Source organism: Osmia lignaria, chromosome 14, assembly GCF_051020975.1.
Source record: "Osmia lignaria lignaria isolate PbOS001 chromosome 14, iyOsmLign1, whole genome shotgun sequence".
NCBI lineage: Eukaryota > Metazoa > Arthropoda > Insecta > Hymenoptera > Megachilidae > Osmia > Osmia lignaria.
Genome location: NC_135045.1, coordinates 8,632,393 through 8,659,521, shown reverse-complemented (window position 1 = coordinate 8,659,521; position 27,129 = coordinate 8,632,393). Strand labels below are relative to the sequence as shown.

The 27,129-nt window shown below is 43.7% G+C and overlaps 2 protein-coding genes across 12 annotated transcripts in view; one reads left to right on the top strand and one right to left on the bottom strand.

Annotated features, from left to right (window-relative positions):
- LOC117605629 (uncharacterized) overlaps positions 1-27,129 on the bottom strand; it is a 152,047-nt gene that overhangs the window by 70,154 nt on the left and 54,764 nt on the right. For all 9 annotated transcript variants that reach the window (XR_013063397.1, XR_013063392.1, XR_013063390.1 and 6 more), the window contains one exon: positions 9,218-9,327. Coding sequence is in view for 1 of the 9 variants with exons in the window: in XM_034327165.2 (XP_034183056.1) it covers positions 9,218-9,327 (110 nt within the window). In the remaining 8 variants the exon portion in view is untranslated. The remainder of the gene's footprint in view (positions 1-9,217; positions 9,328-27,129) is intronic.
- knockout (Stork-head domain-containing protein knockout) overlaps positions 4,661-27,129 on the top strand; it is a 74,814-nt gene continuing 52,345 nt past the window's right edge. For 2 of the 3 annotated variants that reach the window (XM_034327156.2, XM_034327154.2), the window contains exon 1: positions 4,661-5,469. The gene's annotated coding sequence lies outside the window, so the exon portion shown is untranslated. The remainder of the gene's footprint in view (positions 5,470-27,129) is intronic. The other variant, XM_034327155.2, reaches the window with a different exon arrangement.

Here is a 27,129-nt window from a genome sequence, read left to right as displayed (position 1 = left end):
TAATCTTCAACAGGCAGTGATTAATGCCGCGATCTAGAAGAAAAAGATCGTCGGAACTAGCGTGTCTCGATGATTCAGAAACGAGGAGATAAATTACCATTTTCAACATGCTACTTTAATTATCCACGAAAGTCTGGAAGGCTCTTTTAAATAGACTCGTAATGCGCACTCTTGCGCGCCCTACAGCCCCCTTCCAAGGATAACAAGGATATTTGCATAATGATTATAATAATCCTGAGCACACTTAATAAGCGATCTACCGAGATAGCCGGAGAACGTGCCTTGGGAAATTATGAAAAAATCGCTAATAGTGTAATATTTAAATGAACGAGGGTGAAATCACTTCTCGTTTCCACTAATATGATGTAGAAGTACGTAGAAACAACACTTATCGTCGGTTTGTGTATTTCGCGATGACTTGGCCGCTGCAAGACAACGGTTCCTGAAAAACTAGCCCGAGGCACGAGGACGTACCAGTCTCTTCCCACCATCTTGCACAGCTATAATAGTGTTACCCGTTCCCGTAGTTTATGCTAATTTTTCCGTCGACTCTGGTCGTTTCAAGAGAGAAGGTACCGGTGAATAAGGCCAGGTACTTGGTATTCGTACAAAGTCGTCCCCGGGAGGTAAACGAACGAAATTTTCCGTGGTTTACACGCTCGCGTTACACGTGTTCCGTCCTGCTGTTTCCTGTGGAATCGCGCCAATGAAACTGCGAAAAAAAAAGCAACGCTTCCACGGTTAAATTACTCGACTCGTTTTAGTCGAAATTGCTCGTTTTCACGCCACTCACGGCAAAACGACGTCACACGAGCAACGAATACACGCTAGATTTCTTCGTGGCGATTTCTAGTCTGGCATAAGCTCGCTAGAAGCGAGAGAGTGGCAATTAAACGAAACGAAACGAAACGAAAGGAGCGCGGGTGTTCCAATATGGTAAAGCAAGGGAAACTGTGTGAAACCTGGATTACCAGGAATTAGAATCGATAGGAATCGGGAAACTACGAACAAAAAGCTTTGAATTACTATCTCATTTCGGAGAGATTCTCTAAGGAAAATGGTGATACAGCGGAAGTAGATTCTATCCCTAGCTATGCTACTCGAAAACTACCACCTATCACACCTAGTTTGCTAATATTTATTTTAATATTAATTCTAAATCATGTAGTGGAACTTTTAGCCGGTATTGTACGTTTTCACGGTGCTCTCGATCCTCGTTTGGTCTACTTTACAGATTTTGATAGAAAACAAGGAAAATTTGTCTCGTTACGATTGTTCGAGCAAGTGAAACGTTCGTTTCTATTCGGCTAGTTGTAATGAAATTTAGATATTCAAAATGATAATCAGCTTATATGTACCTTTATAAATATAGAGAACAGCATAGAATAATTCGCTCCGGTTCTCACACGTTTCTGGAACAATGTTTAATTACGGTAGATAATGTATTATTCAGGGACTAAGCGGTATCGAAACAGATTCTTCAAATATTTGAAAGCGGTTCAGCGGTTCGAGTTTTCCCGCTGTTGAAGGCCTTCGCCGATTAATAGGACACTGGTGTTTGTTCAGGTGCTACCGTGGCCCTCCAAATTTTTCAACGGCAAACAAACGATCCACGTGGATCGATATCGCAAGCCATGGAAAAATTTATTGACGTACCCTGGTAATATTTACAGAATCGGTGAAAGGGCATCCGCGGAAGAATTCTTAGAACAAACACGCTGATTGCCATACTGATGCATTTATGATAGATTCGTTGAGTTAAAATCAACACTTTGATCGTTCAATTTTCATCAGGTTCCTACTATTTTTCATTCATTTTCAAACACGTAACAAAGCATTATCACGTCGTAGACACACGGTGAGCCGATCAACTGGAATACTGCGAAACAGTATCCTCATCGTTTTACCGGTGTAATTATCCTCAGCATCATTTCCGGTTTACAGCGCGTTGCGATCCATCTATAGGCAGGAAGTTGAGCAGTTCACATACTAATCTCGGCGAATTAAAATTCACCACGCGCACGCAGCTTCGTTTTTAGTGGCGCAATGCGACGCATCGACTCGCGCTAGTCTAACAGTTGAACGGCGAAAAAGAGTACCAAGCGGATTTTTAATGTCCTTCAACCCGCCTACGCTTCCAGTTAAACAACTGCGTAAAAAATACTGTACGATGTAAAGATTTACAACCTTCGGTTGGTTGCACGAGTATAATATATTAACGAGAATTTAAAGTTGTTTCTTGCAAGCGACCATTAAAATTTGAAGAATGTCCTACTACCTTCAACAACTGTCTGCAAAAGTATCCATTGCAAACACGAAAGTCCGATTAAATCGTAGCGTGTTCAAGTTGTATGGAAGGGTTGGTCGAGCTGGATGGGTGGACGATTCCCGGAGGAACACGGGTGTCGGTCGCGGATTCGTCGCGAGCCGAAGCGAAGCAGGAACAACGGAGAGGTAAACAGGTTCTGGAACAGGCGAAACCGTAGATCCCCGAGATGTCATTGAGGCAAATGGTGTAACCAAGCCTCGGCCAGGATTTCACTGTAAATGTCAGGCGACGGCACGTAAAACGTCCTGGTGATTTGAAGGAAAGTCGTTCGTTCGTTCGTACGGTCGGTGCCTCTCTCGTGTCGCTCGGCAAACGCGCGAACACTCGACGACTCGTGAAATCACCGGCGACACCGGCACGTTTTCGATCTTTACGCCGATAGCCGGGCAAAACAAGTGCAACTGGACGATAAGCGACGACCGTGCAGCCTGTATCACCGAGTGCGAAAGTTATAAATTCCTTCGTCAGCGCAGTGATCATTTCGTTCCACTCTTGGCTAGCGATGGGATGGATAGGATAAATATCGATGATTCTCAAACAATTTCATATCCAAATATTCGTTCGAGAGTTCTAGTTTCGGTTCGATCATTTTAACGCATCGAATGCAGTGGAGGTCACCAACGATCGGCAGGGCAAATCAGACATAGATACGCGAATGCGTAATTTCTAATGAACGAGGTCAGTTTGTATTTTCAAAGAGTCAGGCTCACCTTGGCCCCCTTCCTAGTTACGCCAATGAGTAGAATTCTTCTATTTTATAAAAATACCAAACGTCTTTGATATCAGATTGAAATTCGTAGAATACTATCAGTAATATGTATCAATGTGGTATCAGTCCCAACACTACTCTTGTGCATCTGATTCTCTTCTTATCTTCCCTTTTCTCCTTTCCCTTTTTCCATTTCTTTCTCGCGTGATCTCTTTCTCCGTCCGTCTACCTGCCCCTCCCACTTTGTCCTTCTACCAGACAGTGCGAATACCTTCGTCAGACGCTAATGCTTTGAATGAAGTACGGTTACTCCGGCTCTGGTCTTTGGTATTTTATCAGTGACATTATTATTCCAGCATCGCCGACGCTATTTCGAATTTATAGGCCGGCAAGAATGTCTAGGCGATTTCGCAATCGCCTTATTTTCGCGTTGGCTCAGGGAACTTCGAGAAACACCTATGTACAGTGCACAGCTGGAAAGTTGGTGTACGGGGACTCTAAAAGGGTAATAATGTAAGAAGGAGTCCAAATGTAGAATTTTTGGAGGGGACAAGGTGGCCCTCCCAAGTTACTGTAATACTTTTTACAAAAATTTGTTGAAAAAACTTTGTAAATATGAATGCTTGTTATAAGCTATCCCACCATTTGATTACTGCTATTATATTCCAAGAATAGATTTAATCGCTTGATTAAGAACTCATAACTCCTTGATCCAAGCATAATCTGCACGCGTATATCCTTTTGAGTCAGCTCGTTCCTTGAAAGGTGACCAAGGCATAAAGCAAGAGCGCGCGGAGATCGACGAACCCGGTTCGAATGCTCCAAAAAATCAGCAGTCTCCGACAGGGCAGTCAAGGATCCCGTCGGCGCGGCGCTTCCAGACGTGGCGCGAAACATTTTTCCAGACTGTAAGCCCGTGCCAGCGGTAGCAGCCCGAAGCGTTCCTTCTCCCTCATCTCGAAACGCAATGGTTTTTGCGGCCGGTCCGGTTCTTAGCCGGCACCGACCTACCGGAACGCGTGGAACTCGCCCAGCGTCCATCGAGGACCGGCTGCGAAGTGCTGGAATATCAGCGAACCATTCGGTGTGTCCGTGAGCACCGAAGAGAACTCACCACTCCACGGACACTCGACAGGGGAATGAATCAGGGAAAGGGAGTCTTCTCTATGGTGGATATGGCAGTTCGAAGGGGGAAAGGTGGATAGAGAGGAAGGCGATGTGTGAAGGGGAAAGGGTAGGCGTGGAATCGAGGGGAAACAGGCCCTTGCCAAGCTAACCCTCCTTTACTGCGTGGGTCAAATTGACCCAAAATGAAAATCTAACGCTACTACACGCCTCGAATCCTCATTTTTTCAAACGAATCATGAATTTATCAATCTGTCAATCAATTTAAGAATGTAACCAAAAAAAGAAAGAAATGAACATATGACAGTGAATCTTCAGACGTATCGGAGCGAGAGTTTTCTCCTGTCCGCTCGCTTCGTGTATACGCGGCTTTATAGGAGCGTGTACGACCCCCACTGTCGAGTCTGAAAATCGAGAGGAGAGGTAAGAGAAGGACAGTGGCGGAGAGCAAGCGTAGAGCGAGCCGGGTGTCGGCGCTGGTTCGGAGTTTTCGGTGCCGTCGCCAGTGGCAGAGCCAGTTTCTCGCAGCATCGAGTCGAGCCGGCGGCGTCGAGGCGCCCCTTCAGTATGAAGCCGACGACCGTGCCAGCTGCAACCGCCTGCACCTGTCGTCTCCTCTATCGCGACAACTACGCTCGTCGTTCGCTCGGATGATCTCTCGTCGATCCTGCACTCGTTCGACATCGATACCCCATGGATACCCCGTGCTTCTCGCGGCTCCGATTTCGTTTCATCGTGAGAGACTGAGCTACACACCATCACCAGCTGCCCGATACTTCTGGATAAACGAGCAAAGATCGTTCAGTGGAATATACATTAGGTAGGAGGATCGGTTCGGAGCTGATTCCTCACGAGAAAGAGATCCTCAGCGTCCTCGGCAAGGATCTCGCGAAATCCGTCTCCTCTGTCTCTCTTTCATCCCCGTTTAATCTCGCCTCTGTTTCTTTCGCTCGGTTCTTCCTGGACGCGATCGGTGATCGGCTTGTGCTCCTTCCAGTGTTTCTTATTTCCTTACCCAGGCCGGGTAAGGTTGCCGCTTCTTCTTCGTCCTTCTTCTCGGCGTCACGAACGAGGCTGCCTTCGTCGCGAAGGAACGGTGATACACGCGCGTTCAAGAAAGAGAAGACCCGTGCAGGACTCCGTATAAAAGTGAAAACTTGTTTCTCCGGTGGTTGGTGGTACGGTTGCTTCGGACCTGCTTGGATATTTCGGACTACCAGCAATTCGTCCTCGGAACACGGATCGAATACTGGACTCGACGTTCGATCGTACGAACGAACGAGCAACAGCGTGCATCAGTGGCGAGGTGAGTCCTGTTCAATGATAAATTCCACCACCATGCAGGGTCAAGAGCGGTCAGGCCCTGTGGCGCGTCGCAACGCGTGTATAGACTGGTTTTCGACATCTAGGACTCTCTTCGTGTCTTTTTTACCTATCTGTCCATCGGGGAATCTTTGATTAATCTTCGAGATCTCGCGGACCAGACGTGGTGCTTCATTTTCAAGGGGAAGAATTGATGGGATAGAGAGATGGGGTTGCGTTGGGGATGTCTTGAAAAGTGAACGCGTGATAACGACGCGTACATACGCATACTCGTGAAACGATCTCGACGGAAATTGAGATGATGAAATTGAACGCGAGTATCAACAATGCACGCGATCGTTCGATTATCCTACTCGACGCAGCTGAGCAAATAACTGGGGTAAAATGCTTGGCTCGTGGTGCTTTCAGCCTGTTGTTTCGACTTCCTTGCTATAATTTCACTTGTTTCTCGCGTTTGCCATTATCTTGCGTCGCGATTACTTTCATTCGGATATCTTGTTGATTATCTCGCCCGATAATTTAGACGAAATTAAGGACTACACTCGATCTAGGAACAAAAAGAAAAAAAAAACTCGCGTGATTTCGAGTTGTGGAAGAGTCTTTCGTAACGATAATCGCGTAGTAAAAAGGAACGGATCCCACGTCGTCGGATCGATCGTAAATAAATCATCCTAACTGCATTACGGAGCAGGGAAAATTACCGGCGTGATCTTTCATCTTCCCATTATCGTTCGAGTAGCACGGTCAGGATCACGCCGGATCCTTGGTCCGAGAAACAACTCGATTCAATTCACTCGAAGAATCACGCGACTATGATCAACGAGACCTTCGATCATTCAGAAGATCCTTTTCAACATCATGTCAATCCTTGAGAGGATGCTGAACTTTCGGCGACTTAAAGTTATTAACTTAACTTTCGATAGTTAAAGGAATAGAAATTCCAATTAAGATAAGCTATTACTCGATGTAACCGACATTATCGTGTGCCCTTATGATATAAAGGGTCGGTTAAAAGGTCAGTGACCCTTTTTTTCTTTCACGGACTATGAAACTCGGAATTTTGCCGACCTCGACCTCGAGATATAACACGGAATTACCCTTCGATGAGATAGTTAAAAGAGTCGACGTAACGTAACGGATGGTCTCGAGGACAGAAGTGATCACGTTGCGATTATAACTCTCAAATTTGCATCCGTAATGTTGAAAATACCGTAACAACGTACGTGATATATGGAACAAATAAATTCGAAAATTAATTAACCATACGCTTAATAGTTAGCGATTTAATACGTCTTACCACTGATATCCATTTCCACAGTAGCAATTAACGTGTTAAGTAGAGATGCAACCGTGTTCACTGAAACAATGCAACAAAGGTGCATCGCAATCTGTATGCAAAAGTTGCCGGTGGGAGATCGGAGTTGCATTTCCTCATGGAGGAACACGGTTCCATTCAAAACCTATTTACATTGTGTTCTATGCCAGCGAGCGTCATAATAGTAATTAAGCGTAATCTACTCGTCGAAGCCGAGGGTTATTAAGTTCGAGCGAAGCTGACAATAATTAAACCCGACTGCATCCCTTGTCGCAGGAAAGTGGCCTAATCCACTTTTCGTCCCTTCAATTATCTGTTACCTTAGGAATTTGCTGCCTCAATGAATTGTTCCGAGAACAATTCCGTTTCTCTATGAAAGCTCCATGAAATGGAACAAAAGATAAACGAAAGGCGATTAAACTATTCAAAGTTGAAATCAACTGAAACACCCGAGTGGTAAACACATAAATTTACAAATTGATAAGTACCAAGGAAAATCATAAGGCGAAGGGTTAAAGGTGTAAACGAAGGAAATTACCAGCGTTTAACGCAACATTTTTTATCCAATCAAAATACATAATATTACCTTCGCGATAAGAACCTGGTAATTTGAAGGTGTAAAACAGCTATCGAATGTTAAAAGTTATGGTCAAAAACACGCAGTAACGCGTGACCAGGTGTTTAAGCGTTAATGTCTCGCTGATCGAACAGCAGGAACGTGGCCATTTTCATCTACCACCGTGAAACACCTACCACGATCTACCCTGTAATCTCGACCTAATCATCGATTGATCTAGCAGCCGGAAGAAGAATGCAAATGATAGATCTCGTTGAGCTGTGACGCAACGTTTGCACGTTTTTGCACAATCCATCGTTTCACGGTCAAAACGTGCGATTGGCCGTTTGAATGAAATTCCATTGGCAAGATCCGTGAAAGATAAAAAGAACGATCGTTTCGAGAGAAGAATTTTATGGGAGAATTAACGTTTAAGGAGAAGAGAAATGGCGAGTGAGTCATTCGGCTCGTAACTCCTCGTGAAATTATCATATCTGCTTCGAATTGATTGTCAAACGACAAAAAGCAGCGTTAAATGGTCACGATGAAGATTGATCTATTCGTGGTAGGATCGAGGAAGTCGTAAACTTGTGTACCACCGAGACGCATATTCGAGTTCACGATTGCGGTACTTCGAGTCGTTGAATTTTCATTTGAAAAGGTCATCGTGATTTTCTTTATAGCAATTTCAATTGCTCGCAACTTATACCGATGGTTTTCACTATTTTCATACCACCGATGGAAGTCGATTTCAATGATTAAACGAATTTTCTATCGCCTCGATCGACTGAAAATGGCTTTCTAGCGATGAAAATTTCAGTCTGAAAAACTTGGGAAAGTCGTTTGAAAATTCAACGATTTAAATGCAAAGAGCCTTCGTAAGAGCATTGGTTGCTTGAAAAGGATCCCCGTTTCAAGCTGCGACCGATCGTTAACAATAGACGAAACGTCGTAAAGGATTATCAGGCACGAACGGCTATCTCTCCTGGTCGTTGGTAGCGAGGAAAATTACGGTCTACTCCAAGTGGCGAGTCGTTCGTGTACCTTTTACGCTTCGGACGAGAATCGCCGTTTAGGCGGTGTTTACATCGATTCTCAAGGCGACGAGCAAAGAGCGCGCGGTGAATCTGCTTGTAATTCAGCCGCAAGATCGACCGAGAGTAAGTTGTCGGGGACAAAAAGCGTATGAACTCGGGCGTGAACGGGAAATCTGTCTGCGAAACCAAGTTCCGTTGCCGCAAAACGTCGCTATTGATCAAGAATCTCGAAACTTTTGATAGCTCACTTTATATTATATTTAATAATCACGCAAGAATGGCTTTGAATCAATTGAAATTAGCAGAAGAAAGTCAACGTTTGCTACGAGGGTCGCTGTACCGCCTAGACAAAGTGTAAGGGTTGAAAGAGAAAGGCAGACAGGAAGATCGTCGACGTTGGTGAACAATAAACGCAAAGCAACACGGCAAAATCGGCCGCAATTAATTCAATTACACAGTGAAAGGAAGTTCAATGTCTACTAACAAGACGCTTCGCGGACGACATCGTGACTGCAGAGTAATCGTGTGCACGCTTGTTCGTTTCTCTTTCTTTAGAGGAGCTCACCATTTCCATGCAGCTCGTTTATGAATAGTTAGGCACGCGATACATGTATATATCTGGCAGGAAAACGCGAGTTCCTTGAAAAACTCTAGTTTCCACGTTTGACCTGGATTCGTAAAACACGGTAATGCGATATACTTTCAGCGTCGGTTAGATACCATCAAAGAAACTAGCGTGATTTGAAAGTAACCGCTGAAAATGGGATTTTAACCCTTTGATTGTTCGCATAGAAATTGAATTTCATGAAAAAGAGGTACTCACCGTTGCTCGACCTCTCCGAACGACGACGTCCTTGCAGGCAATTCGTGTCGCCTATTCACTCTCAGGCTTCGTTTCCTGTCGCCATTGATTCGCACCCGTGCATCCGTTATCTGCAATCGCAACGGAGTTCACACGTAAGCAAACGCACTTCGCTTTAGTCGACAAATGAAGAATAATCGTCGCGAGATGAATTTCCAATTGACATAGACACGTGTCATACTCTTTGAAACACGGATAATTAATAAACGACGGGATAATCGAATGATTTCGTCGATCGGCAAGATAAGTTATTTTCTCCAACGAACCGATCGAACGATGAGCTAAGGGGTCATTAATAATAGCGCAGCACTGGTAAAAACGCATTCCCTGTGTTGCTTTTCCAGCCCGAGGGGGCAGCTGTCGTTGCAATTACTTCTAATCGGTTTAGAAAATCCGCGTGCCGAAACATCGACGTCCAATTAAGGAACGTCCTCTACGATCGTAATCGATCGGCCAGTTCCATCGTCCTCCTTACACCTGGACACGATTTGGCCCTTGATTTCACCGCTCACTCGACGCGATCTTTCCTGACATGAATCGTCTTTCTTAGGAAGTTGCTACCTTAACCAGTTGCCCTGGAATTACGTATGTACCATCCACTTCATCATTCGTTTCCGATGGAACTGGAAATTATACTCACGGTGCAGTATCCTGGATTGAAATGAGATCTGAGAAAATGCTGTGCAGTATTTTCATGCAGAGATTCTAAGGTCATGGTTCAACACACGATAACGAATGTCTACAGCAGCCATAGATGTCAATAACGATGAGAAGATTAATAAATTAATATTACTTTATGAGAGGTCAAAAATCGTGGATTATAAGAAACAAGTTTTCGCTAATTGCGTATTGAACGCGTAAAGATATTTGACGTTAATTGATGCAGTAATTTGTATTTCGATGGAAAAAGAAACGATCGCGATGAGAAACCGCGACGAACGTATCCGCTGTTCATTAGAAAATATCCACGTTATTATTATGTGCTATCCTTTCACTTACAAACGTGTGTTTTAAATTGCATTAACTTCAATTTTGTAAAACCGAACGCGTTTCATTTATGTCAGTCTATAGAACGGAAGAGAACGTTTATCCACGTGATAAACGCTTGATCTATTGGGAAACTAATAAGACAGACTATTTTATTAATCCAAATTGACAGTGGTGAGATATAAATGTCTATTTGATTGTAATTAATCATTTTCTCGTTAGATTTTAAACAAAATTATTTCTATACATTTTATAACAAAATTTTGCCGATAAAATAATCAATTCAGGCCACTACCTTTGTGATTGACCACGTAGTTACCTTCGAGCTAATATCGTGTACCGCCCACGCGATATTTGAACAGGTTAATAAGCAACAGTTTCTGGACTTTTTGCCCTGGCAAACTGCGCGATTTCTACTTCAGCATAATTTCCAAGTCGTTGCACTATTCGTGTACGGAAAGTGGATGGCAATTAGTCTTTAGTCGCAGCACCGATAACCATGGTGTCTCGAGATTGACCGAGGAGCGCATTTATCAATTAGAAAACGTGGAAGAAAAGAAGCTTGGATCGTTTGGAAACGCAAACTTTTCAAAACTAGACCGCTGTCAAATCTTGCCCGAGGCATAAATAATCGACATCGAGGAATATATCCGTCTCGGCCACTGTACGCATCACTCATTGCAGCGGATGTAATCGCTCACGGTGCTGAAGAATTCAACATCGTGCTCTACGGAGCAACAAAACTGTACCCAAGTGTAAACACCATTAACAAAATAAAAAATTTACATATCCAATTGGTAGAATATCTTTTCTTTTCTCTACCCTCAGCTTTCTGCGTTGTAGTCAGTTATCTCGCCCGCTACATCATCATCAGTCAACTGTCACCTTTATTTTTTTAGAAGAACAAAAACCAAGAATTCAAGTTTCTTTACTTTGCTTATATTTCTTAAACTTCCCAATGTTCTACGAATTTAAAGAAACAAATTTTAACGATCAAGTTGCAAATATCACGCAACGAACATCGTGACGAAAACGTTAACGTATGCTTGCGTTTCAACGCGTGTAATTACGAGTATCGATCACGTTGCAAAATAAAAAAAAATAAGCAGATGCTCGGTGTATCGTTAATAAGACGTAAGTTAGAGGTAGGAAAAGCTTGACGCACCTATCAGGGAGTCTGTAGTCGAGGTAATTAGCGAGCTCTGGTCGATTAATAAAGAAACATACGGTCGAGATTGGAGCTTCCGTCCCAGGGGAGTTAGTTTTCCAAGCAGTATCTCGGCGAGGCTCGCGCGAACGCAATTATTTCTAATCACTTTAGAAAAGCCATGCTATGTCGCTGGTTGTCCTCGAGCGAAGTCGCTTAGAGTGTGACTAAGCCGTCCTTCTGGTTCTGGATACGCTGGTTTCTCGTTCGTTCAGGTTTCTTCGACGCGTTTGCCTTAGCCATATCTGGCCAATAATGTCTGCCAGCGGTTATGTATAGAAGGAAGACACCGGTGTAGCGAAAGAATCGTCGATCGTACCTCTTCCTGCAGCCGGTCTTGTTTTTCCCGCGGAATCGAGCGTAGGAGAAATTACCGGCTCGCCATTTCGAAAAGCCGACCGACGATCGTTCTCCCATTAGCCTCGTTACGATCGAGAATAGGTCGAGGAACTCTCTCCCTCTTCTCTTTCTATCTCTCGCACATTGTCGTCGACCATCCCGTTTCTACTTGGAAAAGTTTTATCGACGAATCCGCGTCGACTGTAATTCGATAAAATATTCTTACGAACAACTTCCACAAACTATTCCATCATCGAAGAATCCTCAGGGTTCAAGCGGCAAATTTTATCAGCCGACAACGACGTCCAGCGTCGAGATAGTTTTCTACTTGCTCGACGAGTTCATTGAACGCAACGCTTTGAAATTCAATTGTTCCAAAAGCGATGCAAAAGTTCCGTCTATCGGCGGCCATTGTCGAGAGATTCCTCGAGCTTCAAGGGTGCAAAGTTTTCTGGTGAGGAAAACTTTGTCTCCCGCGATAAGAATGGACGATCTCATTCGACGAGAATACTTTGTTAAGAAGTTTTCTGGTTGATCGTGTGTTTCTTGCTCTTCAACCCTCTTGCGAATAAATGTTAAACGTTCTGTAATGTTGAATGATTCATCGATACGAGTTTCACGTATCGTGCGTTTATCGAAGCACGAATCGACTCGTTATTTATCATCGATACCGTACGAAAGTCTGCACCTTCGGCCAGAAGCAATAACGAATTTTTGCCAACTCGTCCGGCAACTCGATCGTTCGTTTGTCCGCGCGAATACGCGTGAAAATTAACCGGGGAAAAATCCTACGACTACGTGATTCGATGGATTTGAAAGTTTCAATTAAAAGCGCCCTCGATATCGGCCAGGAGGAACGTTTCTCAGGTTTCACTGGGTTCGATCACGTATTTCATTAGAATTTACCAAGTCCAAAGCAGGATGCTCGTTACTCGGGGAATCGTAGCAAGTGAAACGAGCCTACCGCTGTTCGAGATCCGCCTACGAACACCGTTTTGTGATATGATACGACTTATTCGTCGGCCACTTTTCGTTTTGCCGCGCTCTAGGATTTCGCGTGATCGTATCTACGCTGACTCAAACGATCGAACGATGTTAAGTATCTTTAAGAGAGCCTAAACACTCGACGTTTCTACTTTCTCACAATTTCATTTGCTTTTGTTCTCCAATGAAAACTGATTTTATGGAGAAATTCCTTTTGGAATGATCCTTGCCAAGGACCAAGAGCTTCGAGGCGTGACAATCCCCCAGATGCATTCCAAGGATTTAAAAAAGAAAACAAAAAGTAGATATGGCGTGGCAGTACCTTTAGACGTCGGTTGTCAGTTTTACGATTCTCAATGAATGAAAAGGAAACCGATGATTTATATAATTCGCAAGCCACGCGTTTTCGTCGATCGCTCGATCCACGATAAAGGAACGTTGATCTTCGTCGAAAGGTGAACCGTAAATTTGCCAACGCGATTTCCCGATTGTCGTGTTCCCTGTATCCGGTTATTTATACGTAATGCCAATAGATTTACCGGCAGCTTCGCGCCAGAAGTCGAGACACGCGACACTTGACGAGCTGGCACGCGTTAAAGCGTAAACCTATCAACGCGACACTGAACGACGTTGATCGCGAAAAGTACCCTGCTGGATTTTCTAACCGTGCAAGGTTATAAATGGTTCCTGACTTTCTACGAGAATCGTTCTTAAGAAGCAACACAAATCATGCCCGCTCCGTTCCTCGCTCGATAGCTTTGCTGCCGATCTCCGCCAGATTTACGTCCACCATTTTTCCGATTCACTTGCAAATCTTTCGATCTTGAACTGAAATCATGAATCGCCTCGTATTTTCTGGATAACACGAAGTAGAAATCGTTGAACCCGTTGCTGAATCGTTCTCTATCGACGATTTATTAACTCAAACAGTGGATTCGATGGGACATTCACCTTCGAACTTCTTGATATTTGAATAACAGTAATAAGAAAGATCGAAACATTTTATCCTTCATATACAAATATAAAATCACGAATATATTAGTAATTGATATGTTAATTAGAATAGTCGACGTCCTGAAAGCAACAGTAAATGATATAGAATTCTTATAAATAAAAGCAACTTTTATGGAACATGATGGTTCGTTTACATTTATATTTATTACCACTAAAAGTTAATTGGAAACGAGTCTCATCGTAATTAGTACGATTTAAAGTTTCATCGATCTGGTGAAAGGTTCGATAAACACATTCCATTCTTTTTGTCGACGTTATTTAATTTTTTGTTTGTTTAACTACATCCTATGCTTTCACTGACTTCTAATTTAGTACTTCTGGCCAATAACATAATTCCATTAGCAATTTGCTGAAAAGGATAACATTGAAATCGGTTTCCATAAATTGTGACTTTTCCTAGAAATCGATCTCATTAGGGATTTAGTTTTCTATTCGCGGTGGACTTTCATTTAATGGCTCCATCATAGGAAAATAAAATTTCATTGGCTCATCTTGACATTTCATACATCAAAATTATTCTCTGATAACTGATTAATGCGCGTAATGACGCTGTTTCCAGTTTGAAAATCCGGTTTCTAGATGAAAAGAGCAACAGCGTTCTAAGCGTAACAAGTGATTTGTTTCGACGTAAACGCGTGAACACCCACGACCGTGGTGGCTCTCGAATTGCATGCTTTCTCCTTAGCAAAATAGAATTCGAGAACCGAATAGAATTTTTTCCAAGCTCTTTAAACATTAGCTTCTTCAGAACAATCTCTTAAAATTCCCAAGAGAATCTTAGGATGCACTGAGGTACGGTATGAAATTGAAAAGTATAATTAACTACTAAACTACGAAAGTGAAAATCCAGAAGATCTCCTTATAAAGCACTAATGGGTATTTAAGTTTTCTAATTTACCATTATTTTAATAATCTCTCATTATCCAGAATGACTTTGCCAATAAAACAAGACACGCTAACCAGCCACGAAACTCTTCCCTTCGCGGCGCAGCCGTTTCAGTAAACGTCGCTGAGAGGCATTATTAGATAAGCATCGTTTAATCAACTTGTGACTGGAGGGCTCGATAAAAGTGGAGCAATAGTATATCGTAAAGCAGAGTTATTCCCAGAACGTAGGTCTTTTTCACCAATGACGTCAAAAGCGTCGCATTGCGGCTTTTCTAGTACTTGACACGGTTGCGTATTGGAACTAGTTTTTCTATCATAAATACATATGTACAGCTATCCGCGTGGTTCTCGTCCGCGGAGTGGAGTGCATTCGTAAAGACTAGGGTGCTCGAAGGTAGAACAGCACCGAGATACGCAAAGCGTTAATATGACTTGCAGACAAAATTGATGGTGCTCGAATGTATATTAAGGGTTTGTTTCGTACATAATGCGGTAGTAAGAGAGAAAAAAAATTAGAGCGTGGATAATTAGTAATGAACAAGCTGATCATTACGCGGTCACGATTCGAAACGGACGGAAATTGGGCAATTGCATCGAAAAACGCGCAACTCTCTCTGTGAAGCGTCCAAAATAATCACGTAATAACGCAGATACGCGCTTAACGCGCGTTGTTTTAAAGGATTACGTAACCACAGTTTCCCTAAATTGCTCGATAACCTGAAAGCACGGGTTTATCGTTACGTTTCCTGCCCGACTACACGGAGAAATCTCTTTTTTTTTTACGTAATATTTATAGGATTATATAAAGCATAAAATGAAGCATTTCTTTCAAGGGTGGTTGAGTGGTTAACAGAAGACATCGAAATATGAGATCAATTATTCAGCAAGTATTGACGATCGATCATGGAGTAGCCTGAGCAGCGAAAGGGTTAAACGCGTCTCGATCGACTTTCTCGCGGTGCACTGGAACCGGTCAACAAAGAACACCAGTCATTGACTACCGGTAATCCTTGACGATCCCTTCTCGTCCTGGGCATCGGATAGGCTCCATAAGGTAATTCACGCGGCTCGCTTGCACGCGACACAGGATATCCTTGAAGCCTGCTAACGGTCCTACCGTGACCGCCCTGCGTCCCTCGCCGTGCCATGGGAACCATCGTTGAGTTTTCCCATAGGTGAACGCGCGCACCGCTCGTGTACACACGAATAGATAATAGCATGGCGAGCTTGTCAACGGCACGCTCGTGCACGTGGTACACCTGAGAGGGACGATTCGAGGTAACGGTCGACATAGTGCTGTTACGACCCTGCCTCGACGCCAGGATAAAATGCGCAAGATCACCCGTAATTGAGACTAAACTCGACATCGATACCTTTTGACAGACAATTATACCTCGATGGAAGTAAATAAATCCCTTGTTCTTCAAAATATTATGTCAAAGGGTTAATACCTTTGTCTAAGCTGTATCGTTGATTAGAAAGCGAGCTCTGTCGTAAAGTGCCTTGCTACGGACATCAGTTTCTTCCCTTACAATTTACAGACTATCCATTATCATTAAACAGCAACAAGATAGCGATCCTACTGGTAGCCATTAAAGATGTAGATGTTATCGGTGAATTTATAAAAGAGCTCGTTAGATTTACAAACAATCGCGTCTAAAATAATAAATGACCGAGGTGAAACGAAGGGTTCTAAAGCAGTCAAGGCCGGTGTTTCCATTAATATCATGCTGCTTCCGGATGCAAGATGCGACCATGTGGAAAATGCTAGGCACTTCGATGCACGGTATATCACGGTTACGGTATATTTATAGAGGAAAGCGACCGAATGCTCTCCCAACTTATGGCGTATCGTTTATTTTCCTACCTAATCCTGTGCCAGCCCGATGGAAGCAAGGAACGCGTCGATGTTTGCTTTCCCATCGAGTAAACAGGGGGAGCGATCATGTTAACCTTCTGAATGATTCAATTAGAAATTCCTCCTCGAAGAAAAAGACGTTTGCGAGAAATGATTTAACGCGTGATAGCAAATCAACTGTCATTCAACATTGCCAACTATAATAAATCATGTAGCAGTAAGACTTAATAGTATGACAAGTAGTAATATGGATTATTGCAAAATCGTCGAATTGCGTAACGCGTTAGCTCAGCACAATTTAAACGAATCGATTTAAAAAAGTGTATTGTGAAGTTTCGAAGAGAAAATCCCTGGATGAAGGCAGCTGAACGTAGCTCGATCCCGTATGAAAACGAGCGAGGCTCCCTTTAAACCCTGAAGAGCTTATAGCAGGGAATCAAATGCAGATGCAGGCCTGCAGACCAACACGTTCTCGTGATCCTATACGATTCGTGCTGTTACTCTCATTTTTCTACCTACACGCGTGCCGTTGTTACCATACTCTTTTTGTTCCGTTGCCTTTTTCGCAGGGAAGGCGTTGCATCTCTCTAAAACACCACCACCGTTTAAACTGGAATTTCTCATCTTTTCGCTAGCGTCTTTTGATAACGATGAAAAGAGATTCCACGTTGCGGTAACTAGGAATTCTTGAATGCTGAAAACGCTAACTTAGAAGCACAGTTTACGTTCGCGTAAAAAGACATTTAGAATTAGTTGCAAATTAAAATTTTTAAGAAATAGTCGTTGATGACATTCAAGATTTTGCATAAAACTCGAGAAATAAAGCAAGAAAATCATTTCCACGAAGAAAAAAAAACGGAGAAAGAGATAGTAATTATCATGGCAGGTCAAGCTAAATGCAAGATCGAAATCGTCATACTCGTCTTCCTTTCGACTCGCATCCTATCGTGCAATTAAGTAATTACATCGCGTATCCCCTCGTGAGAATAAGCTACTCTTCTATCAAAAACTCATTACGATTCTCGATACAGATACCGAGACAAAGTAACTTCTCTACGCGTATGCCTTATTATTTCCTGCACAGTCATCGATTTCACGAAATCGCGTGTAATTTACAAAACTACCTGTTCATTAGGAACGCGATTTCCAGCTAGCCGTTTCTCTTCTCGATGCGACAATGTTCATCCGTGACGGTGACATCCATACGTGCGAATCGATTGTTCTTCTCCTTCGTAAAATTGTCGATGATGAAGTTCAACGACCTCTGTTCGTGTCGTATTTTAATTATCAATGTAAACGAGTATGTAAAACATCCAAGATGGTGTCAGTCCGTGATCGATGTAAAATACTATTGGGCAGAGAATGAAATTGCTACCGCAGCATGCATTCTGCTGTCCGGTTGCACCGACTGACGTGCCAATTTCGATGATCGAGGATGATCGAAAGCGGATCCGTTTCAGAGGCCGGGCCATGGCCCCGAATTCGGTGGAATCCAGTTCAGGACTGGTTTCGAACGAAATCTGTTGGCTTCGCTGGATCGTGGCATCGGTCCACGTACGCGAATCTCGGTCGCATGCAAATTGCATTTCATAACTTGTTACCTGTGCTGCGTTCACGATGAGTTTATCGGCCCAATCTCCGCTTCCAACTCGTCTTCTTCCTCTTGCATTTTTCCACTTAACTCTTTGAAAATTGTACACGATTATAGAGGTGTGTTTTTTTTTTTTTTTTCGAGAAGAAGCATCGCTGCAGTGACTTAAGTTACTATAATTTACACGGTACGAGGGTCAGAACGATCGTGCGCTTCCTTTGAGAGATTAGATTAAAATACGAATTCAGACTTTCAGCTTTTAGTCATTTTTCTTTTGAATAGGTACTAAATCGACGTTCACAGACACTAATGATCCAAATCTAATCCCAGCACCGTCACGATTAAGGGTCGAACAACAAGGGGAAAGATATTTGAATGATAATGTACTGGAAAGACGTTCGACTGCATCCGGTTCCCTCAATTATTGCCGCGGCTGACCCGCATACCATTAATTAGGTCGGTGGATCGTGCAAGATCAAAGATCTGCTCCAAGTGTTTCATCGTGAATCTATAGGTAGTGCTTCTTGTTCCCTCCTTGCTCCTTATCTCGCGAAACACCTACTCTCACGACTGTCCTAGAGTTCACCTTTGCCCTGGCTCGTCTGGTCGCGAACGAGACCGTTGAAAATCGATTAATCGATGAATCGAATTTTCACGGTACAACGCCATATCTCAGGAAGAAATGACGAATAAACGGTAGAATAGTCGGACATTGAGAGAGCGTGATGAGAAATCTTTGTTAACACCGATTCATTTAAAATGAATGGAAAGATACTAATATCTCTAGAATCCTGATTCTTCGAAATGGTTCCCAGGAATTTTTTCAGACTCCCTAGCTTATCCCAAAATCGAAAGCGAATGATGAGCTCCTCCCTCGATCTTCACCCTTACCCAAAGGAAGTCTACGTTGCATTTAACCTCGATTCTCACGACTAGGTCAGCCTACCTGGATGGATTCGTGCGTGGAAGTTAGGATAGGTTCGAAATTCCAGGTAGTAGGAGGCCGTTTTACGAAAAGTATCCTGGAATATCTATTTAAGGGACTAGACGTCGAGGCGGTCCCTTTGGGACTACGGAAGATTTGTTGCGATCCTTCTGATCGTCTCGAAAGAGTTTCGTTTTCCGTTGGCCTTGGATTTCTGGCCTCGGGAACATACCATTGGAAGATGCTTCCTTCCAGCTGGACCCGTTGAATAATGGACCGGACAGCTGGTTGCCATTTGCTGCAGGATATGGCTTGGTCGTGACTTAACACTCGCACAGAAATCACTTTTCTTTCATTCATTTTCTTTCTTCATTTTTAACGACACTACGGTTTCTAGGATTCCTTGTACGCTTCGTGACTTGATCATATTTCATTGATACTCTTAAGCCACGGATCCCAAGTTAATGAATAAGACTGATTTATTCATGCGATATCTCACTATCTTGGAAACCCTAAGGGATGCCATCGAGAATCTAACTATAAATTCTCCATTTCGCCAATATGGAAATGTTGGTACCGTTTCAGAAGCGTCGAATGTGGAATCAGGCGAAGCGAGTAGAGTACCCCCCTGCCCTATACCGTCGCGCTAACCAACTTCTGATCTCTGAACAGTACACGATCTTATGGAAACAAGTCCACGGAGTCGATGCGGTTTCGAGCGGTGAGAATCTAGCCAAGAGGAGAAGAGAAGAGAAGAGAAGAAAGGAGGGAAGAGTCGAGATCTTAGGTTATGTGAGGTTGGGTTAGCATAGGGCGCGACCACCACGCTCTCATGCCACCCAAGTCTCTCCGCTCTGTCGGGTCGCACCGGGTAGAACCTGAATCTCGAAGGTTCTCAACCTGCTCTCTCTCGCTCTCTTCATTTCTTTCTTTCATTCCTTCTCTCTCTCTCCTCGTCAACGACCTGATCTCACGCGGGAGGCTCGCTAACACGAATTTCTTCTTCGTTATGAACCGAAGCGACCACGGCCGCGGCTGGACGAACGGTGAATGGAAAGCAAGTTTCGGCTACCATTTCGTTCGATTACAAGGAGAACGCTTGGCACGATTGATGGGAAGAACACTGCTCCGACTTGTGTGAACTTACTTTCTGCTTTTCATCCTGTATATTCACCTTTGCTCCAACTCGACGTGGCTAGTTTATTCAGCAATTTTGTGTTCTTAATTCTCGTTTTCAAAATAAATATTAAAGTTTCAAATTGGTATCGGTATTCTTTAAGTACTATCTTATCACCTCGAGTGATTAACGTTCTTTATAATCTACCCATATAAATTACATCGTTATCTCCGTGCTTTAAATTCAAACTTTTTTCATGAATATCTTAAAAAAGTTCCTAAATTCATGACTAAAATGGTCAACTTTTTCGTGGCTTTTGAGAGCACCCGAATATCCTTGATTTCCAGCAAACAGAGCTATTAAGATACAAAGTGAAGCTATTAAGGCGCGTCTCGTGGACCAAAAGCGACACAGTTTTTTTGTAATGACCCATCATTTTTATGGGACATCGATGCTGTTAAGTAGAAAGGCGTCTGACTTTGTTTCACCGGTGCTCTCGGTGCCTCGCATCACCGCCACACCTCGGTTTGCTCGTGCCACGACGAGAAAGAAACACTGGCAGCAAAAGAAAAAAGGCAGGATAATTAACGACGGCCGAGCAATTCCTTGCCAAAAATGGGCGCATGTGGTGTAACGCGTTCGCGGTTACATAAAACGTCGTCGTCCCATAAAAGGAGTGTGTCAATTTGAATGTGAAACATCCGCCAGAGAGGAGCGCATCTTGAAATACGACATTATTACAATTGTAAATAAATATAACTAGGTTGCAAGTGAATAAACGAGTCAATAAAGAAGCAAAAGTACTTTGCTCAGATCCAAGATATAAATAAACGTACTTTTGATCGCTCCAAGACATCTTAATGTCCAATCGGCCCACATAATTGACGAACGAAGCTTAACAACGACTAGCTTTAACTGGATAGTGTGATTAATGGGACTTGCTAATTTTTCGTAACCATTCAATTTCGTTCGTTGTCACGTCCATATTCGGTTCGAACATTGCATCAATCAGGACACGGAACGTTGTAAATGTTTCTGATTGGTCTTTCAATCCAGCGATGTCTCGTTAGGGATGAAAATTTCGTGTTTCATTAAAGTACCAAACGAAGACTGCCAATTGAACGCATTGGCACCTTCGTTTCGAACCTTCTGATTGGATATCGAGGAATCAGTGTTGCATTTATTACGATTCATCCGTGGAATTCAATTAAAAGCTATACAACTCTCTTCCTACGTTTGAAAAAAAGTAGGTTGATTGCGTGTAATGATGGAAGAAGCTGGATAACTATTTCGGGTACTATGAGTCACAGAAATGATTTGTTAACAATTTGACTGCCACGTCGGTTTATGGATGATGTGTGAATTATCACAGAATCTCTGTCATCCTCTTATGGACGTGGGTGTTATTTGTACGATTACGAACGATTCGATTAAGCAATTGAATTTTTTAAAATTATCATAGGATAATTATATCAGCAAGATCGAGAATATGTTAAGTTTTTATCCGATTAGAAATACCGTTTCTCGTTGCATATTAAAAAGTATCTTACATAATTACATCAATTTTTTAACCGCATTACACAGAAGCTTCCTGTATTCTCTTCAAACTACCTTCCATTACACACCCATTTAGTTATGCTCTGATAGACACCTCGAAAACTAGCCTCGTCATCTAACTACCGTAACCGCAAGCACTGTAACCCAGTGGACGAATGCGTATGTAGAAGAGCAGGTCATTCAGAATCAATTCAGCGGGATGTCCAGCTGTCGCGAAACGTTATTCGACGGAATTTCGCGACACCGTTAAAACTGTAACAACGGTCGGTTCGATTCGATCTTACGATCGAACGATTCCTAGCAGAAGGTTCGGCTTCTGCTCTGATCGGTACTTTCCTTCCTGCATTTAGGCACGCGTCGTCCGGCAGCTGGATGCACGACAACCATTGCACGGTCGCGTGTCCACCAGGACGGATAGAAAGTACGTCCCAGCGCGGAAACGAACCTCGAAGTCTACCTGCCACACCATCGTCGAGAACAATGCGATCAGCCTCGAACAATATGGGCCGACGTTCAGGGAAATCTTTGACCGTCGCCGCCGTTACCTTCCCGTGGCTCCCCGACCGAGAAATTTCAACGTTCATCCTCCGCATTGACCGGATAACAATGGTGGAATGAACGATGAATGAAACGCGCAAGAATGTTGTAGTAATAGGATTATTCTGTGTCGTTTGGCGCTTTAGCGATCACCGGCTGAAATCTAGAATCCGATTGTGAGAAGATTAGGCTTGGATTCTGGACAATGAAATGGAAGAATGATGTTAATCGTTGAACGTCCCTGATTATCGAATAGTTTGGGAGAAGAAAATTTTCCAGGAAACGAAGAAGACACGAAGCTTCTACATTTTCTTATGAACTCTAAACTTTCACGAATTCTGTTCGTAACCATCGGCTTCCTGCTTTCTCGATAACGACCCCGATCTTCGGGATAAACACAGTATTGTTCGATCCGATGTCGATTTAATTGTTATTTAATTACTCATTGTTAGAACCGATAAGCTGAGACGCGGTTAAAAGCAGGGGATCGTTTAGGGGTGAGACCGGTTGCGGGCACCCAACGGTCTTCCCGGAAGAGGAAGAATCGGAAAGACGGTGCACGAAGGAAAATCTCGAAGGTGGATCCACGTGCGTGCGTGGATATTACAACGCCAGAGGGCTTGGATGTAGCTGATCATAGAGGATAATAATCGTGAGAAGTTGAACGAAAAAGAGGGGACGAGGAAGATAGTTTTCTCGAACGGGTAGAATAGAAGAATCACGCGTGCTCGTACGAAGAGGTTTACGGGCGACAATGGGAGTCTTACGATCGGCGATGAAATAAAGGGATAACGGTAACCAGGGTGGCTATTACTTGCTGCAAGTTAATTTGTACGTGGAATTCCAGCGGATGCTATTTTATCTACCCGTCTGCTCTTTTATCTTGGTGCGCTTAAAAGAAAAACACGCAACTAATATATTTCAGTCTTCTTATTCACCTGCAACGTTTTAAGGAAATTGATGTCGGTCACTAGCCTAGCTTTCCTTGTAGGATGATTCTTCAACATCTAACTTTTTCACGATGAAAAAGAATGAAAAGATGGGTTAAAAGTTTCATTCCACGATATCTAGTATTTCTTGCGAGGTTATCGATGTTAGGCAGAGCATAGGAGCTAAACTCGTCTCGCCTTTGGGCATCGATCTCGAGAAGAAGCGAGCTTCCCTCTCGTATCTCCTCTTTCGTCTCCGCTCGCTAGCATTATCCTACGATCGACCACACCCGAACCCTCCAGCGAAATCCGTCGTGGAATCGCAAGCGCGTACATCTTCCTCCGGAATTCCTCTTTCGGCCTGGCATCGCCACCTCTTCCCCTGGCTGTTCGCCCTCTCGTATACGATCGAACACGAACCGACTCACGTTTCTCTCTGTTTTCTTTCCAATCGTTGCACGTGCTCTTCCGTGAGAAGCCGATCTCTACGTTTTCCAGTTTTGCCTGGCGGGAACGTTTGTCGACGGAACTTCCTTACGAGGAAAAGTTTGCGACTCTGTATACGAGCAGAGAAAGCTTTCATGATGCACAAGGCGGATACGAGACCGTTAAAGCGCGGTGAAATTGAAAATAGAGAAAAGAAGATTGGAAACCCTCGCAGGTGCAATTGTTAACACCTTCGCACGATGATCGTTGGTCAACTATGAATGACTCCTTTCCATCATGATGTTATTACACTCTATGCGATTCCATTCGTCTAATAATTTCCGGAGATAACGTCAAAAGATACTGAAGCTTCGAGCCATCCCCTTCGATTTGTAATTCAGAAGTATTATCCGGCAAAAAGCCAGTTGGTTCGCACGTAAAACGATTATCGATCCGTTAAAGGACAATTGAACCGTTCCGGCCGCTTAGAGTCGAGCCAGAGGCGCGCAGCAAGATAGAGCTGCAAAAAGCCGATTCTCGATGAAAAATCCGTAAAACGGCGCCCATGAAGAGAGAAGGAGGCAAGGGAAAGAGCTCGTTATCTTTTGTTCGAACTGCTCTGCTAAACAGCGGCCTCTACATAATTGAATGGCCGTCTATTCAGGATTGGAATCATCGACGAACAGTGGCTACGGTTTTTGCTCCGTTTTCCTATTCCGCTCGCGGATCTCTAAATCAGCCGAAACGAAGAGGAGGCAAGTTTCGACGCGAAACGATAGGCAATAAGGCAACGTTTGTGTACTCAGCTGCCTCAACTCGTCTGTACGACGTGGGTGGATGTAATGAATGGATCTGTCAGATTTGTAAACATTTGACATACGCCAGTATCGTGGCTCGCGTCCGGTTAGCGTAATGAATCGGTTCGCTGTACGCAAACGGAAGTAACCGAAGCTGTACGTCTCCATTTCAGAACAGCTTCGAGAAGCTTTCTCTCTCACAATACGTTCTTTCGAAGTATTTTCGTCCTGGAACGCGTGCGTTTCGAGATACGTTGGAAGAAGATGACATTGATACTCTCCAGATTCTCTTGGTTAATTTTAAGAATGGATGGTGAGAGAAATCTGGATACCGATGGATTTGAATATTCCACGAAGACGGATGCATCGATGCGCTCGATTCCAACTTTTTGCACGCTTTCCCGTGACTACCAATAATCGTAAAGGTTTACGATGCGGTGAGAAAGACAAGCAAAAACCATATAACAGGGTATGTGCTAAACGCGCCTATGGTACAGCGAGAGCTGATGTACAAACATGAAATTACAGACCAGAATCTAATGTACAACCGTCATAACAAAGGAGTGGTTGTTGTACGGTATTCCTTTGAAAATTTAGCGAATGGCCCATCGGTTTCCCAAAAGGAAGAAAGGGCAAAGTAAAGCTACGATTTAGCCCTTCTCACCGGATCTCCTCTCCAGGATCCGTGCAGTCTGCTGCACGTGAATCGTTCGTCTCGTGCGTTCGATTCTGGTCTCTCTGTCTGTCGATCGTGCGTGCACACCGGTGCCTGGACTATAAGGTTACAGGAGAGGCCAACCGCACGTCAGACGAGAGTCAACTGGTAGAAATCTCATGGAGGAACGTTACAAGGCGGCTGTTAATCGCGTTCGACGGGCGTGAAGCAACGGCGTTAAGGAGGGAAAACGCTCTGGTCCTCTGCTTCTCTTTCGCTTTCTTCCGACTTTTCGGTTCCAGCTCTGTCACGGCTAACCGATCGCCTTTGTTCCTCGAATTTGGATTTGGCTCGACAGAATCTGGGTTACACATCCATTAACTCTTTGTTCTTTATCATCAGACGACGTCGTGTCATAGAATTGAGAGCGTATAGGAATACTTAAATTGCCTGACCACCCGACTTTTAAAATAACCGTGAACATTTTCGTTATTAACACAAGGATTAACCAGCGTTGAAACACGACCAGGTCGTCGACTGTAATTTAATTACAACTCAATTCGATCGGTGTTTCGTTTCGTTTTAAACGACTTTTACGTCTCGTCGTTGAAATTCATCATTCGTCTCGGGTGTAAACGGAACGAAACGAAACGGTCGTATCGCTTTCTCGTTCGACGTTCAAACAATAAATTCGCCTCGGCGCGGCGTGGCAGCGTGACCAAAACGATTCGATCGTTCGAAATATACTTCGTTATTTCGTGGAAAGCCGGACGTAATTGAGGCCCGATAGCAGCAGATCTCGCGTGTAATTTAGCGCGTTCGATAATGAGCGTGCGAGAGCACGATCAGCACGATTATTTTCCACCACGAGAAGAACCAACGAGACTCGCTCTATAAATTTCAAACGCGAGGACAATCCACGATAAATCATTTTACAACGGCAGCGAACAACTAACGGTAATTGGTCTAGTCGCTGCATAAGCACTACCTGGCCCAGAAGGCAGTGATATTAATGATCGTGGACCGACGTGTCCAACAAAGAGCCAGTTGCTCGTTTTCTAGTAACGCGCGTGGATACCTCGTGCGACTCGTTTCCCTCCTACGAGCAACTTTCTTCCGCGGAAAGTACTCGCCAGAGGAAAACAACAATATCCTCGGCAATTCTTACGTGACGTTATTACACGCTCGTGGAAACAATGATATTTAATCGGCTATGATTTCCTCGATGCCGGTTAAATTTCATAATTACAACTACCATTCGGTCTACCGGCATATCCTGTCCGCTTTTAACCCGTCGACGTCGAATGACGTTCTCTGACAGAACACGAGATACGTTATCTTCTGTTTGACTAGCTAATCAACTTAAACTGAAATTGAATAACACTTGTCCGTAAGGAAAATTACTTTCGACCACCTTCGCGATTCATTTCCATTCTAAATTACAATCTAGGTAATACCTCGAGAAACCTACTCGCAAGATTTGTAACGGCTTGAAATTCGAGACTGCCGATGATTAAAAATCCCGAGAAACGATTAGAGTGATCAGCAGTAGGACGGAATGGAAACGTCGAATAAATTTCAATTCCAACGAGCAAGTGCAGCTCTCGGCTCCGGTTACGACAATCGAGTAAATGATTTAACGATCGCGCGAGCCTATTCGCGAACCGCAGGATATTAATGATAGCGAGTGGTAGAGAGGAACTACTCGTCTAGCTGGTCCCTTTGCAACAGGAGAACACACGCGGCTAGCAACCGGATTGTTTTCCTCCTACGGCCGTCACTTTCCTCTCCGCTACTCGCCACCATTTAAAAATCACCTTTCCAGACTCGATCCATGGTCCCCACCTCGGTACCCGACCGACCATAAAGCCTGCGAATCGACTCTTCGACTTACTCTGCTCCTGTGTGCACACGCGATCCTCTGTCCACTTAATCCTTTCGCTATACACGAGTCGCGAACACGGTACTGTTAAAATAATGCTCGTGCTTGAAATTAACTCTTGGGAATATGGATAGGCTGATAGAGGATCATTTTAAATGATTTCGAACGGAATGCATTGTA